General features: G+C 39.3%; 3 protein-coding genes and 1 non-coding gene across 4 annotated transcripts; all 4 read right to left on the minus strand.

Annotated features, from left to right (window-relative positions):
* Positions 1 to 1,761: 1,761 nt before the first annotated feature.
* LOC106450137 (cellulose synthase-like protein D1) lies at positions 1,762 to 5,511 on the minus strand. Its single transcript, XM_013891790.3, has 6 exons — positions 4,965 to 5,511; positions 4,463 to 4,892; positions 3,888 to 4,268; positions 3,438 to 3,813; positions 2,937 to 3,360; positions 1,762 to 2,852 (listed from the first exon to the last, which is right to left on the minus strand). The coding sequence occupies exons 1-6, from the start codon at positions 5,480 to 5,482 to the stop codon at positions 1,901 to 1,903; spliced, it is 3,081 nt and encodes a 1,026-aa protein (XP_013747244.2). The 5' UTR covers positions 5,483 to 5,511; the 3' UTR covers positions 1,762 to 1,900.
* Positions 5,512 to 6,097: 586 nt separating this feature from the next.
* Positions 6,098 to 7,923, minus strand: LOC106450139 (vesicle-associated membrane protein 722-like). Its single transcript, XM_048778415.1, has 5 exons — positions 7,530 to 7,923; positions 6,828 to 6,969; positions 6,604 to 6,724; positions 6,388 to 6,450; positions 6,098 to 6,309 (listed from the first exon to the last, which is right to left on the minus strand). Exons 1-5 carry the CDS (start codon positions 7,717 to 7,719, stop codon positions 6,166 to 6,168), a joined length of 660 nt encoding a protein of 219 aa, XP_048634372.1. The 5' UTR covers positions 7,720 to 7,923; the 3' UTR covers positions 6,098 to 6,165.
* A 1,062-nt stretch (positions 7,924 to 8,985) lies between these two features.
* TRNAM-CAU lies at positions 8,986 to 9,070 on the minus strand. The gene is given in 2 exon segments: positions 8,986 to 9,021; positions 9,033 to 9,070. It is a non-coding gene; the product is annotated as a tRNA-Met (tRNA).
* Positions 9,071 to 9,169: 99 nt separating this feature from the next.
* On the minus strand, positions 9,170 to 12,565 carry LOC106447138 (3-ketoacyl-CoA thiolase 2, peroxisomal-like). Its single transcript, XM_013889000.3, has 14 exons — positions 12,348 to 12,565; positions 11,881 to 11,957; positions 11,723 to 11,807; positions 11,528 to 11,654; positions 11,351 to 11,449; positions 11,204 to 11,271; positions 11,008 to 11,115; positions 10,835 to 10,912; positions 10,611 to 10,743; positions 10,419 to 10,515; positions 10,158 to 10,281; positions 9,964 to 10,072; positions 9,702 to 9,785; positions 9,170 to 9,609 (listed from the first exon to the last, which is right to left on the minus strand). The coding sequence occupies exons 1-14, from the start codon at positions 12,435 to 12,437 to the stop codon at positions 9,500 to 9,502; spliced, it is 1,389 nt and encodes a 462-aa protein (XP_013744454.2). The 5' UTR covers positions 12,438 to 12,565; the 3' UTR covers positions 9,170 to 9,499.
* Between the last annotated feature and the right edge of the window lie 566 nt (positions 12,566 to 13,131).

The following is a 13,131-nucleotide window of genomic DNA, read 5'->3' on the forward strand; positions in this document are numbered from 1 at the left end:
ACAAGTTTTCTCCTGAATTTAGTTTGGGCTCAACAGAGCCTAATGCTGATACATCCTCGGCCCAAATTAAATACCAATTTTAGTTTTTTCGGCAATCTCAAAAGAAAGAAATATGCAACTACGGTACGGTGATAATTTTGTTGTTAGTCATGTAAGAAAGTGGGGCTTTTTAAGATCACCATTAACCGGGTGCTTACCCCGGTGCTTAACCATTTTTTTTTTTAATGGATAAGTGCTTGGTTGTTCCCACTGTTTGCAGGTCCCATTGAGATGTGACGGCTTGCGATTGGTTCATTTTTATTTTTTTTTTTAATCAGACAAAAACCAAAAAAAAAAAAAATTAAGCACCCCATTTGGGGTGCTAAGGTTAATTATGCCCTTATAAACTGATTTCTCTCTTAACCAGACAAATTAACCAGGGTGCTAAGACAACGCATTTCTACAGGAAGAGGTCTGAGTTTCAATTCCCGGAGAAGGCGAATTATGCAGAAAATTAGAAAAAACCTTTAAATAGAACATGATAATAGAAAAGTAATAACATTGATAAGCACTTAAGTCCATGTCTTCATGTAAACAAACCTTCATTTCTTTTGTTGTCCTCAGAACACATAATAGTATTTGATTTACGAAATCCAATAAAAAAAAGAAATCAGAGTTGTCTTCATGTAGTTGTATACCAGATAATGATGAAACACATCTCTCCCAAATAGTGGAGTCACCATCTTCAATGTCAATTTGTCAAAAGAACATGACGTACGTAATCTTCTCCATGATCACGGCGGTTTAAGATTTCTTTTTTTTGTTCCATAGAAATCGTGACCCTCTCAACGGATTCTCTAGAGGGAATAAACCACCATGCCTATCAAGCCATGGAAACACATCGACAAAACAAAACCACCAAGCTTTTTTTTTCCGGTAGATTACTCTCAAAATAATGGAGATAATAGACTCACCGATTAGGGAGAACAACGACTCATCAAAAATCTGATCCAAGCCTCCTAGTTGCCCCATGAACCAAAGGATAATTGGAAAATTGTTTGCCCGTAATGAAGACGTCATGCGATAGTGCCAAGAAGAGGAGAAACAGTGTGGTTTTCCTCTCAAGGGAAGTTGCTTCCGGACTATCGCACCACCAATGCAACAACAAGAGCAAGACAAAGGAGAAGAAGAGTTGAACTGGAAAGCAGTAGCAATAGGTTAGGGGCCTGGACTGTTGCTTGGTTTGTTCGCTTCATACAGGCCGGAGTGGCTCATCAAGATAACAGGTTTGTATAAATTCAGAAACCGTTAGGACCATTTTGCGTTTGATCTTTAAACGCGCTGCTGGCCTTGTAATGAAGTAGTTCCTTGGGATTACTTTTTCTTTGTATCCTTGCCCAAAGCATTGTTGTTCTATGTCATATTCCATAGCGTAAGATAGCTAAAGTTTATGTCATAACTATATGAACATCTCTATTTCTCAGGGTATGTGTTGATAAATTGATGTATCTCTACGCCACAAACATATGACAGACACACTTCATCTCCGCAGTGAGTGGAGAGCTCATATATATGCTTTCTTGCATTCAGTGTGCTTCTGTGTGTGGAAGCACAGGAAATATACAAAGGAATTGTCAATGATTTGGACCATATACAAATGTTCAGACTTTCTCAAATATTGACTATATGTAACTCGATTACAAATTTACAACTAAAAACCTTTTTTCCTATGTTTTCATCTTCTAATCACAGAGAGAAAACAGAGCCACACGATGTATGTTTAAGTTCCATGTAAACAATAAGACTTAAAAAACTATCAAGAACTAAAACATTATTTTTCTTCTCAACGTAAATTTACATAAACCAAATTCTTAAAAAAAAAAAGATTCAAAAACCTCTCTGAGTATTATTTTAATTCAATTTACACTGATATTCCTCCACCGCCTGTAACATCATCTGGAGGACTGATCGTGATCCAAAGCAGCGAGACAGTAATCGAGACAAGCCCCGACCAAACATAAACAATGGTCGGAACCTTTCCTCTCCGACCCATCAACCCTTTAGCAAACGGATACATATGAGTCAATACCCACATGCTAAAGAACGTCCCTCCTAGCAACTTGTTCCACTGCGGAATCACACTATATATCGTCCTCGAAGCTCCTATCACAATCGCAACGAGGTTCACTACAATGATCGTTAGCGGCATGATGAACAACCCCGTCCACTTCACAATGTAAAGATCCGCAAAGACGTCGTCTTCGTCTTCTCCTGCGGACTTAGATGTCAATGTGAAAGAGATTTCGATTCCAGCTATCACTTTGAGAAACCCTTGAACAACTGCTGCCAGATGAGCGCTCGTGCCTCCTATGAGCCAAAACTGTTCGTTCCTCCACCATTCTTCGAGTCCAATACCTGACCATTTGACCTCGAGGAGGGAGATTAGAGTTAAGGTGATGGTGATGCATAGGAGGTAGGAGAGGAAGTGAATGTCGAGGCTCTGGACGATGAATTTGCCGGAGAAGAGACAGAGAGCTGGGAGGAAGCAGTAGACGACCAAGAAGATGGAGGTGAAAGGGTAGATACCGACGTTGAGGTAGGCGACTCGCTGGAGAAACTTGAGCCGCCTGGTGGCGAATATCGCGTTGTTCTTGGAGAAGAAGATCTCTACTGAGCCAGTGGCCCAACGGAGGACTTGGTGGAGACGGTCAGTGAGATTTATTGGAGCTGTGCCGCGGAAAGCGTCACGTTTTGTGATGCAGTAAACGGACCGCCAACCACGGTTGTGCATACGGTAGCCCGTCACCACGTCTTCAGTGACCGACCCGTAGATCCATCCTATTCTATCTCCCCATTCTGTATTATCTTCATACCTGAAAAGCCATATTCACATTTTGTTTAACTACGTGACTTCTAAGCGCGGATCAAAATCTAGTATCCACTGTTTGGAACCTTACCAGCAGGAAATGACAGCAATGGCTTCAGCTACGGTTGGAGCATCAAGGGGAGGTCGAGGCAGGAGCAAAGCACCGGGCGGTCTTCCGTTTTTAACTGACATGTGATCTGCTAGAGGCCGTCCTTGGTACTCTGCAACTGGAATAGTGTCTGTGAACACGGTCGAGTTACCAAACTTTTTAGGCAGACCAAGATCTGGATCATCGGTAAGAGGCTGTGTATCGGACTCTATGTCAGATGCTTGGGAATTTTGGGACGCCCCGGACTGAGTCCGGCCATACATAGCCGGGGCTTTATCTTGACCAAACACTCCTGAGTACTCGTTTGCTCGAGGTGGGTTAAATCCATAGAGAGCATACCTTCGGAACATGCACCCTGTTCCGACATAGACCGGACCTTGTAACCCATCTAATGCTCTCATGTTACCTGTTTTAGAAACAAAAAAAATGTTTAAGCTATGTTGGCTTGTGACACAAGTACTATAACTTAATTTAAGAACTTACCGTCAAAGAAGACAGTATTGTGATTTGCATATCGATCAGATGGGTCAATTCCTTCAAACCTTTGTGGAAACTGAATGTAACATATTCTATCACCACCTCGGTCCATCATGAAACACATTCCTTCTTTAATAGCTTTGGAGTTGTAGATGTAGTGATCACAATCCAAATTGAGGATGAAGGCACCATTAGATAATATGGCTGAAGCTCTAACCATACCATTCATTGCACCTGCTTTCTTGTTATGGTCAAAACCTGGACGTTTCTCACGTGATACATAAGCAAACATCGGTACTCGGATATCGATCCCAGTGAAGTCCAATGCACCCTCATTCGGTCCACCCATCACCGGTTCAAGCTCAGGCACTTTACTCATAATCTACAAATAGATTCAAGTTTTAATATGTTCCTTGTTATTTTTTTTAATCTAAATTCAAAGTTGATGGTTAGTACCTGTAGGATTCCGGCATGGTCTCCTTTTGAATGATCAGGTTTAGGTTCAAACCAAGTCCCTGGCCAATGTGTACCATCAGCCATCCATGTTGCTTTTACAACCTCAACTCCATCAGGTGGCAGTACACCGCCATTTTTTTCTTTGGCAATACGCCTTTCCTTAAGCTCTTCCCTCATGTTGAATTGCTCAGCTCTTTTCTTGATTTGTTCTGGAAGACCATTGATCCTAACCTTGAACTCATCATACTCACGCTTGACCCAACGACGATCTTTCACAAAATCGTGCTTTTTCTTGTTCTTTGTCGGGTCTTTCTTGAGGCTGAAGTAACTATCCGGGTTTCTAGGCTCTATGTCATGTTTTCTACAAAATGGCACCCAATACTGCAAAGAAAATGCAAAATTGTTATTGAATAACTGAAAATCTCATGTCGGTAGGATGATTAATATATAAAAGGTTAGGACCAATAGCCGATTGGTTTTAAGTTTGAAGTTCGAAAAACTTAACAAAAAAGCTTTATCAAATAATCTATAAGACAAGACAAGAAGTATAGGAAGAGAGAGAGTGTGAATGAAACCTCAGCAAAGCGAACAGCTTCAGCCATGGCTTCAAAGGTGAGAATTGCACCACCATCGTCTGAAATGTAAGCTGAAAGCTTCTCGATTGGGTAATCTACAGCGAGGATCGAAAGAAGTGTGTTCGCGGTAACTAAAGGAGGTTCTTTATCCGGATCAGCAGTGGAAACAAACACATCAACACCGGGAAGATCAGAGCGACCAGTAGGGTTTGAAGGAGAAGGCTGCTCAAACTTGTCATGCAAGGCATCGAGATCTGTAGCTCTGTTTATAGGGTTTAGCTTCGGAAGAATGTCAAGAATCCAAGAGAAAGCGAACCAAAGCTCGCAAACTATAGATAGTCCCCATAGCCACATTGCATCCTCGTTGGGGTTCGCAATACGCCACCAGAGGAAGAAGAAGAGTACCACAAGACGACATACTATTAATAACCTGAACACATAGAAGGGAGACATTGTAAGTTGTGTAACAAAAAAACAAGAAAATCTTGAGTCAATCAATCACCTGTAAGGACTAAGAACTTTGGCTGGAATCTGAACTTTTCTGGTGAGAGGCTTCCATGGTTTGTCTAAAAAATCCGACATGTTAACACCACCGTCGTAGTTATCATCCTCTTCCGACCAAAACGCGTTTCCTATTCCGTACTTCCCTTTAGATTCAAACAACCACCTGTTATGATCAAAGTCTCCTGTTTGGCTCCTCAACAACATTGACTTGTTATTCGATTTCATGACGGATAATCTCCTCTCCATCTTGTTCCGGGGTCCACCGCGGTTTGCTGCATCAGAGGTGGAGCCGGAGGAGCCAGCGGGTTGGTTGTCCGGTGTTGGAGGCATGTGGACGGTGTAGTTGATGTAATCGGTGTGGCTGGAGGAGTCTCCAGGGACATCCATGTCATCATCGCGGGAGAGGCTCACACTGCGGCCACTGGACGTCCGGCGACCAAACTTGACGGCCTGTGGAGGCCGGCTTATGGACGAGGATTGTGAGTTTAAAGTCTTTTTGGGTGGACTTGAAGCCATTACAATGATAAGAGTTCTTTTGTTTTGGGTCGTTTGGTTTCTTCAGAGAGAAACTGAACCCATTTCTTTTGACAAAACCTGATTTAGAAAAATATAGAATTTGAAAAATGACAGAGGAATGTGTGAAAATGTTTAAGAGAGAAGAAAGAAATGAAAACGAAAATGTATAGAGTTTTAGAAAATTCAACGGTTGATAGATTCTTTTCTATTATAAGAAAGAAAAAAAACTTCAAAACTGAAATTTTATGAATCCTGAAGTTTCCTTTCTTTTAGCTTTGCCTCTCTCTTTCTTTCTATATTACTGTACGTGCAAAGGTATTTGAGTGAAAGACATTAGGAATAGATCCATCACAGCTTTGAGAAAGATAGATATAGCAAAGATGCTAATAAAGATAGACAAAAACCACTCTCTATGACTAAAGCTTCTACCTTCATCAACTCCAAGGCAAACCCAAGCGTTCATATTAGTTCCAAATAAATGGTTCACAAGAATCAGTGTCGGTGCAAGCAATAAAAATGTTGGCAAAATGTTGAACATTCATACATTATACACGGCCTATACAAAACCAATTTTAACAAGTACAATCTAAGCAGAAACATAGCATGAGAAGTTATAAACCACAAAAAAAGGCAGTACAACGAACATATAGAAACGAGGGCGAAGAAATGTTCAAGAATTATTTTCAACAGTTGAAGCCACCACAAACTGAGAGGATGATGATGAGGATCAAGGCAATGATGATTGCAAGGAAAATGAGTTTAATCTTCATGTTCTGAAACCACATCTTTTTTTTAATTTGATCTCCTTGTGTTCTGTAAACGTCCGCCTGTACACAGTTTTGAGTTCAAATAAATGTTCGAAAATCCATCTATGGACGTCTAAACATTTGCACACGAGAACTAACCTGTGAACGAAGGTCTGCGGTTTTTTCCACCAAAATTTCAATTTTCACACCACGGTCATAAAGCTGAAAAATGAATGTGTTCCACAACAATGTATGTATAAACGGTTTGAACAGCAGAACAGGCCAAACGATATTGGTACTTAAGCCATACTAGCTAAACTCTATTGGAAACATAAAATAATATGGGTAAAAAAAAAAGGGGTGTCAGAATCAAACCTTGTCAATGTTTTCTATCAAGACACCTCTAACTTCAGACACTTGAGCTTTCACCTTAGCAAGCTTGCTAATCTCATCAGGATGATCCATGCAGTACTGCATGTGCTCTTTCAGTTTCGACCTATATAGCAGTCCAAAACAGAGTCAAACCAACTATATGCCCAGGAAAATAACAGAATTTTTTTCAATAGCAATAAAAAAAAGAATTGATCAAACAGAAGTACCCAAATTCTTTATTCAAGCTGTTTGGTTGAGCAGTTGCAGCCTTTCCACCACCGTATCTCCTGTTGAAATCTTCCTTAACTCGTTCCAAGAAGGCCATAGGAATCTCCCTCCCAGCAGAATCAACTGCAACAACACAGTAAGCTGCACAACAAAAACAAAAAAGATTAAACTTTCAAGTTCCATACTAAGACATGCATAAGATAGACAAGATTAGATATGATCCAATATATGACATATAAGAAAGTTGACACTATAATAAAAATACATATCCACCACCTGAAACCTAATCAAATATAGTAAAACTGAGCTACATAAGGAATACTCCAATGCAATTGCTCTCAAGTGATATAATCCCCATAGTGATTATTTTTTGCATGGCCGTACATACTGTAGGACATACTCTAGGACGACACTCAAACCATTTTAAAGTAGCTCTCCTTAGGAGAGATTCGAACCCATGATCCCTTGGACACAATTAAAGTTAGGGCAATTCTAAACCAGCCAAAAACAATAAAGCTGAAAACTTCGAATAACAGATACAGAACAAGGCTTGTTCTTCTATTAAAGACCCACAAAACATATCACATAACATCAATTAAAGTTAATACACACAAAAGATAAGAAAATGACACAAGGGAGATAAAAAAATAAAGCTATACAACGCATGATCGATCAGTACATCAAATCAACGCATGACTTACTGAAACCATTTTCGACGAGGTAATTGAAGGTATGACCATCGCAGTTGTAGATGACCTTGTTGTTTGAGGAAGGAAGCTTTTGGAGGCACTGTGCAGCGATGGACGTGAAGTTGCCTTTGAAATCAGTGAAGTCCACGAGGATCACAGTGCCTCTAGCGACGAAGCTATAGATCAACGATTGTTGCGCCATTTAAACGACGCTGTCTGAAGGAGTTGCCGAATCGATAAGAGACTTATATAGGCGTGAAAGAAGGAAGGTAGATATCTAGAAGACTAGCGCCGAAACGCGTCGAGAATCGGAGACTAACGAAGAGATATATATATCTAGCTAACGTATTGAACAAAAAATATGGAAATTCAAACCTTTGAATTTAAGAACTAAGAGCACCATTAACCCTAAAACCCTTATTTGGGGTTCTTAATTTTTTTATTTTTTTTTAATAACTAATTGCGATCACTACGTGTCAGTGGAAACAGTATAAAAACCCACCAAACTTGTCTCTTACAGAAGAGAAGGAAGAAGTGGTTTTTAATAAAATTGTGGGACCCATCTCCTAAGAACCTATTTAAGAGGTGGGGTTAATGATGCTCTAAACAAGCAAATTTAGAAAACTATATATGTAGTCGGCTAAAAGTAAAACCTTGAAAGAAAGGACTAAACAACAAATTCTGAATTTTTGTATTTAATTTGTGTGCTTCTTAGAAGTTAGTGATGTTGGTAATTAAGTTTCAACTTTGAACGTATGTCCCAGCGTAATTAGTTGAGTAATTAAGTTTCAACTTTGAATAATGGATAGCGTACGGTCGTTTCAACATTACGTAAGAAAATGTCTAAAAGTAAGTGTTTCTGTAGTCTTCATCTTTTTGTGTATTTGGATGATTTCCAGGTAATTTAAATAGATTGACTTCAAAATTTTCAAAGTTTATGAGACATCATCAAGAGTCTTTCACATACTCTTGTCGATTAAACAAATAAAACTAATCAAAATATAAGAGAGAAATTAAGAAGAGTCTTTATATAAAGAACTCACAAATATTTGTGAGAGATTTAAATCACACTTATTTCTTAATTACTATTTCAATGATTTTAAAAATAAAAGAATAATTAAATAAATAAAATATTAATATTTGAGAAATTCATATGATTTTTACCGTTGCTGATGACCGGAGAAATTTGAAACGTTTTAATCATCCTATCAACTCACATGCACCCATGTCCACTCTTATTTCTTCAAGTATTTTCTTGATTTATAAGTGCAAGTTTATCAATATGTTTTGTTAAAATATATAAGTTGATTGGAATATACATCAATTTTGGCATGTATATATATAACTGATTTTCTCATCTACTTTTAGCATATAGTAACTAGTTTTCCAAGTGCAAATTTTGGTGGTCTTGATTGGATTGTAAATAGAAGAGAAGGATTGCCCGACAGAAAACGGGAAAAAGGTATTTTGGGGTGAGAGAGGCTCGAACTCTCGACCTCAGGATCACTCAGTAGCTATGAGACCTACGCGCTAGCCAACTGCGCCACCACCCCAATTGATACTGTTGACATTAGTTTCAAATTAGTCTCCTGTAATTATTAAACATCAAAATCATAACTTCCACCGTAGTAGAATCTTTTGACATATGAAAATTTCTAAAATTGCTGCCTGCTGAAAATTATATTATTTCCAGAAGCAACAACTGTAATTCGAGAAGACCTATATCATCCATACATATAATATTGTATAGAAGATTTACCTTCACGTAATAAAAAATAGTATACTTAAAGCACATGACCTGGTCAAGAATACAAGACTCAGGCAAACATTGGTTGTGCTGCTTTATTCAAAACAACTATAATAAACTGAAGAAAATGGGAAAATGGACCAGATTCTCTCCAAGGAGAATATAGAGTGCTGAGGTCACAAAATATTCTGAAGAGTGAAAGGGTCTTTGTTGGTTATTTATGCACATCATATCCTTAACGAGCGTCCTTTGACAAATAGCCCTGCGCTTCAACTTTTCTTGCGTTGCGAAGCTCATCAACTCCATCTCCTCTCTCAAACACAGCCGCTGCACCCATCCCCGTCCCTGCAAACATTTTTCCCAATCAACAATGCATTTTCAGACACCGATTTAGCGATTGCGAGTGTGAAAGCATGGAGTAAGAGAGAGAAGCTTACCAATGCACATTGACACTACCCCAAATCGACAGTCTTTCCCACGGCGTTTCATCTCGTGCAACAAAGTAGCAACGCAACGAGCTCCTGTCAGAGATTTAACAGGCATTAGCTAATCTTAGTTTTTATCTCTTGGTCCATTGTATATAGCCTAGGAGTCTAGGACTGACTGCAGCATATTAAATTTTTCAAGATTTTGGTTGAGAGAGCATTGACCAAGCCTATTTGGCTTTGGTGGATTGAAATAAGAATACTTTTTATTTACCTGTAGCGCCCAAAGGATGTCCGATGGCCATTGCGCCTCCGTTGACATTAACCTTCTCTTCGTCAAGTCCCAACTTGTTACGGCAATACAAAAACTGAGATGCAAATGCCTGAACACACAAGAATCAAAACCAACGGTTATCATCAGAATGTGCGGGGCGAGATATCTTCTGACAAGATCATGGAAGTATTTACCTCGTTGATCTCAAACAAGTCGATGTCATCGAGCTCTAAACCAGCCGCCTTAACTGCAGCAGGAATGGCAACAGCTGGACCGACACCCATGATTGCTGGATCAACACCAACTGCAGCAAATGTCCTGCAAGTTGTCCAATGACGTGCTACTTAAGAAAACCAAATAAATGTCGGAAAATACAGAAATAATAATGTACCAGTATGTGTAATAGGACATCACAAGCATCTGCAGACGTCTACCATTATAGCATTATCACGCACCTGAATACACCAAGAACGGGAAGTCCTTTTTGTGTAGCAAGACTTCTCTTCATGAGGAGAACCGCTCCTGCACCATCACTCACTTGACTGGAGTTTCCTGTTTGACAAGGAACACATGACGCAAATGGATTCAAGTTTTTGATTAAAAGAAGTGTCTCTCTGCAATGAAAGAATCGATTCAAGAAAACGTACCAGCAGTTGTGGTGCCGTCCTTTTTAAACACAGGCTTCAGCTTCCCAAGAGTAGCAAGGGTTGTGCTTGGTCGGATCCCATCATCAACAGAAACTGTAATGGGTGTCTCATCACCTGTCTTTGGGTCCACAAGCTGAAACACAAAACACAAGTTATGGACAACCATAAGAACATGCTATGTGCACCAACAGAATACTTAGTTACAGTTATTATATAGAAAATACCTTGGTTTGAACAGGAATGATCTCATCCTTGAATTTACCAGCAGCAGTCGCAGCAGCTGCCTTTCTGTGCGAGTCGACCTAGCAATATGACTTGATAACTTAGCATCAAGAGCTCAAATTTATGAATTTATCTGAAATTACAACGATACTAAATAAAAATTCAGTTGCCTTACAGCAGCTTGATCTTGCTCCTTCCTTGAGACACCAAAGCGGTGTGCTACATTTTCTGAAGTAACACCCATAGGGAGCAGACAACTCTGTGCTTGCGCAAACTTCTTCACCTGCAATAACGTAAAAGGTTTTATAGTGCGCTACATACTCAACAGAGGCAGTTAAGAACACAGAGAAGAGGGTATTAAGAGACAGTACCGCCGGGTTGACAGACCCTTCCCACGCCATCGGATTGGTAGTCATGGACTCCAGTCCAGCTCCAATACCTGCATCCAACATCATCATCATCAGCTACACGAACACAAAGACATCAGTCAATGTAAACAAAGACCGCTATTCTCATACCAATATCATAAAATCCAGCTTTGATGGCAGCAGCCACATCAGCAACAGCCTGAAGACCAGATGAGCACTGTCTATTCACGGTTCTTACCGCCACAGTTTCTGCCAAAGAAGATAACAGCATCAGCATACAGCAAACAGACACAAAGACTTCCATCTCCAGACATAGAAGAAGCATACCAGGGAAACCAGCATAGAAAGCAGACATCCTGCATTCGCTAGCTCTCTGAGACCCCGGAGCCAAAACAGTACCCACAACAATGTCACCAACTTCACTCGGGTCAAGATTAGTCTTCTCAATCAACGCCTGCACCAAGAAGATAACACAATATAAAAAAAAACAATAATAAAGAATATAAGAGAAAGCAGACAGACCCTCAAAACAGGTGCAAGGAGATCATCAGGGTAAGTATCCTTGAAGTTGCCACGTTTGGACTTGCATAGTGCAGTCCTATGCGCCCTGCAATGGATCAAAACAAAAAGCGTGAATATTACTATCACAAGGATGTTAGAAAGAGACAAAAAGAACATACGCGACAATGACAACATCATCTCCATAGAGAGAGGTCCTCTGGTACGCAGCACTGTCCCCAGCCACGCAAGCAGAAGCCTGACACGTTGAAAATGAAATCGTTAACGAGATAAAGCTTTTGACCTTTATAAACCAAAAAAAAACAAATATCAAATGTATTGAATTAATTTGATGGTCTTTGTTACATGGTTCAGAGTTCAGACTAAATATATTATTACGTCGGTTTAAGCTAAAGGAAACTAAACCGACAACTGATTAACATTAAACCGGTATTCTATATAATACCAAATTCAATTCTCTCAATCAATTAAACCAAAAACCAAATTCAATTCTCTCAAATTTGAATCTCAAACCATAGTTTTGCAGATCATAGGCAGGCATGCATCGAATCAAATGATTAATTCAGTATCAAAACTCAAAATCAAGATCGAGATCGCGATAGATCGAAAGAGAGAGAGGAAAGCTTACAGAGAGAGAGCCTTCGAAACTGTGCGAGGAGGAGGAAGAAGGACGGAGATGTTCAAGAAGAACTCGTTGCCTCTCGATCGCTTTCTCCATTTTCTTTTTTAAAGATAATAAAAAAAGAAAGAAACTCGATCTGGTGTAACGGGAAGGAAGCTACAGTCTTCGGGTCCGTTTATAAGGAAGATAGCTCACCGCTTTGAACGTTAACTGTTAATCCTAAATTAAGGAATCAAATTATCATTTTTATTTTGTTGTTAATAATTAAGTGGCTGATAATTCTATTTGGACACACGTTCTCTTATCCTGTAAATTTTCAAACCAAACAGTATTAGCCTTGTCCTTAAACATAATCCTTATATACGATCTAAACTTTTTACATTTATCAGAAATACATGCATTTATGACATTTAAGCCTCAAATTTATTTATTTACGCGTAGGAGAACTCTCTTTGCGATTGTGAATCAATGATATCCCATTTTTCTTCAAGTGTTTGTAAATTGGAATCTAACGATGAAAACAGACAGTTCAGATTTGCATTACTAGAAGATAAATATCTGAACTTTTTTGCTTTTGGAACCAAACTCCTTTTTTTTTTCAGAAGTGTCACTGATCACCTTTCACCAGCCACATCCCTCGCTATGTTTTTATACAATTAGGGCTTGATTAGTTTTGCTGCTATCAGCCACAATCGTTGTGTTTTTGCTAGTGATAATGGTTCTTAGCATTTTATAACATCATAAAAACCGTTGTAAATCATTTTGCACCGTTCTAAACTTCTCAAAATCA

The sequence above is a fragment of the Brassica napus genome, chromosome A4 (genome assembly GCF_020379485.1).
Source record: "Brassica napus cultivar Da-Ae chromosome A4, Da-Ae, whole genome shotgun sequence".
NCBI classification, from domain to species: domain Eukaryota; kingdom Viridiplantae; phylum Streptophyta; class Magnoliopsida; order Brassicales; family Brassicaceae; genus Brassica; species Brassica napus.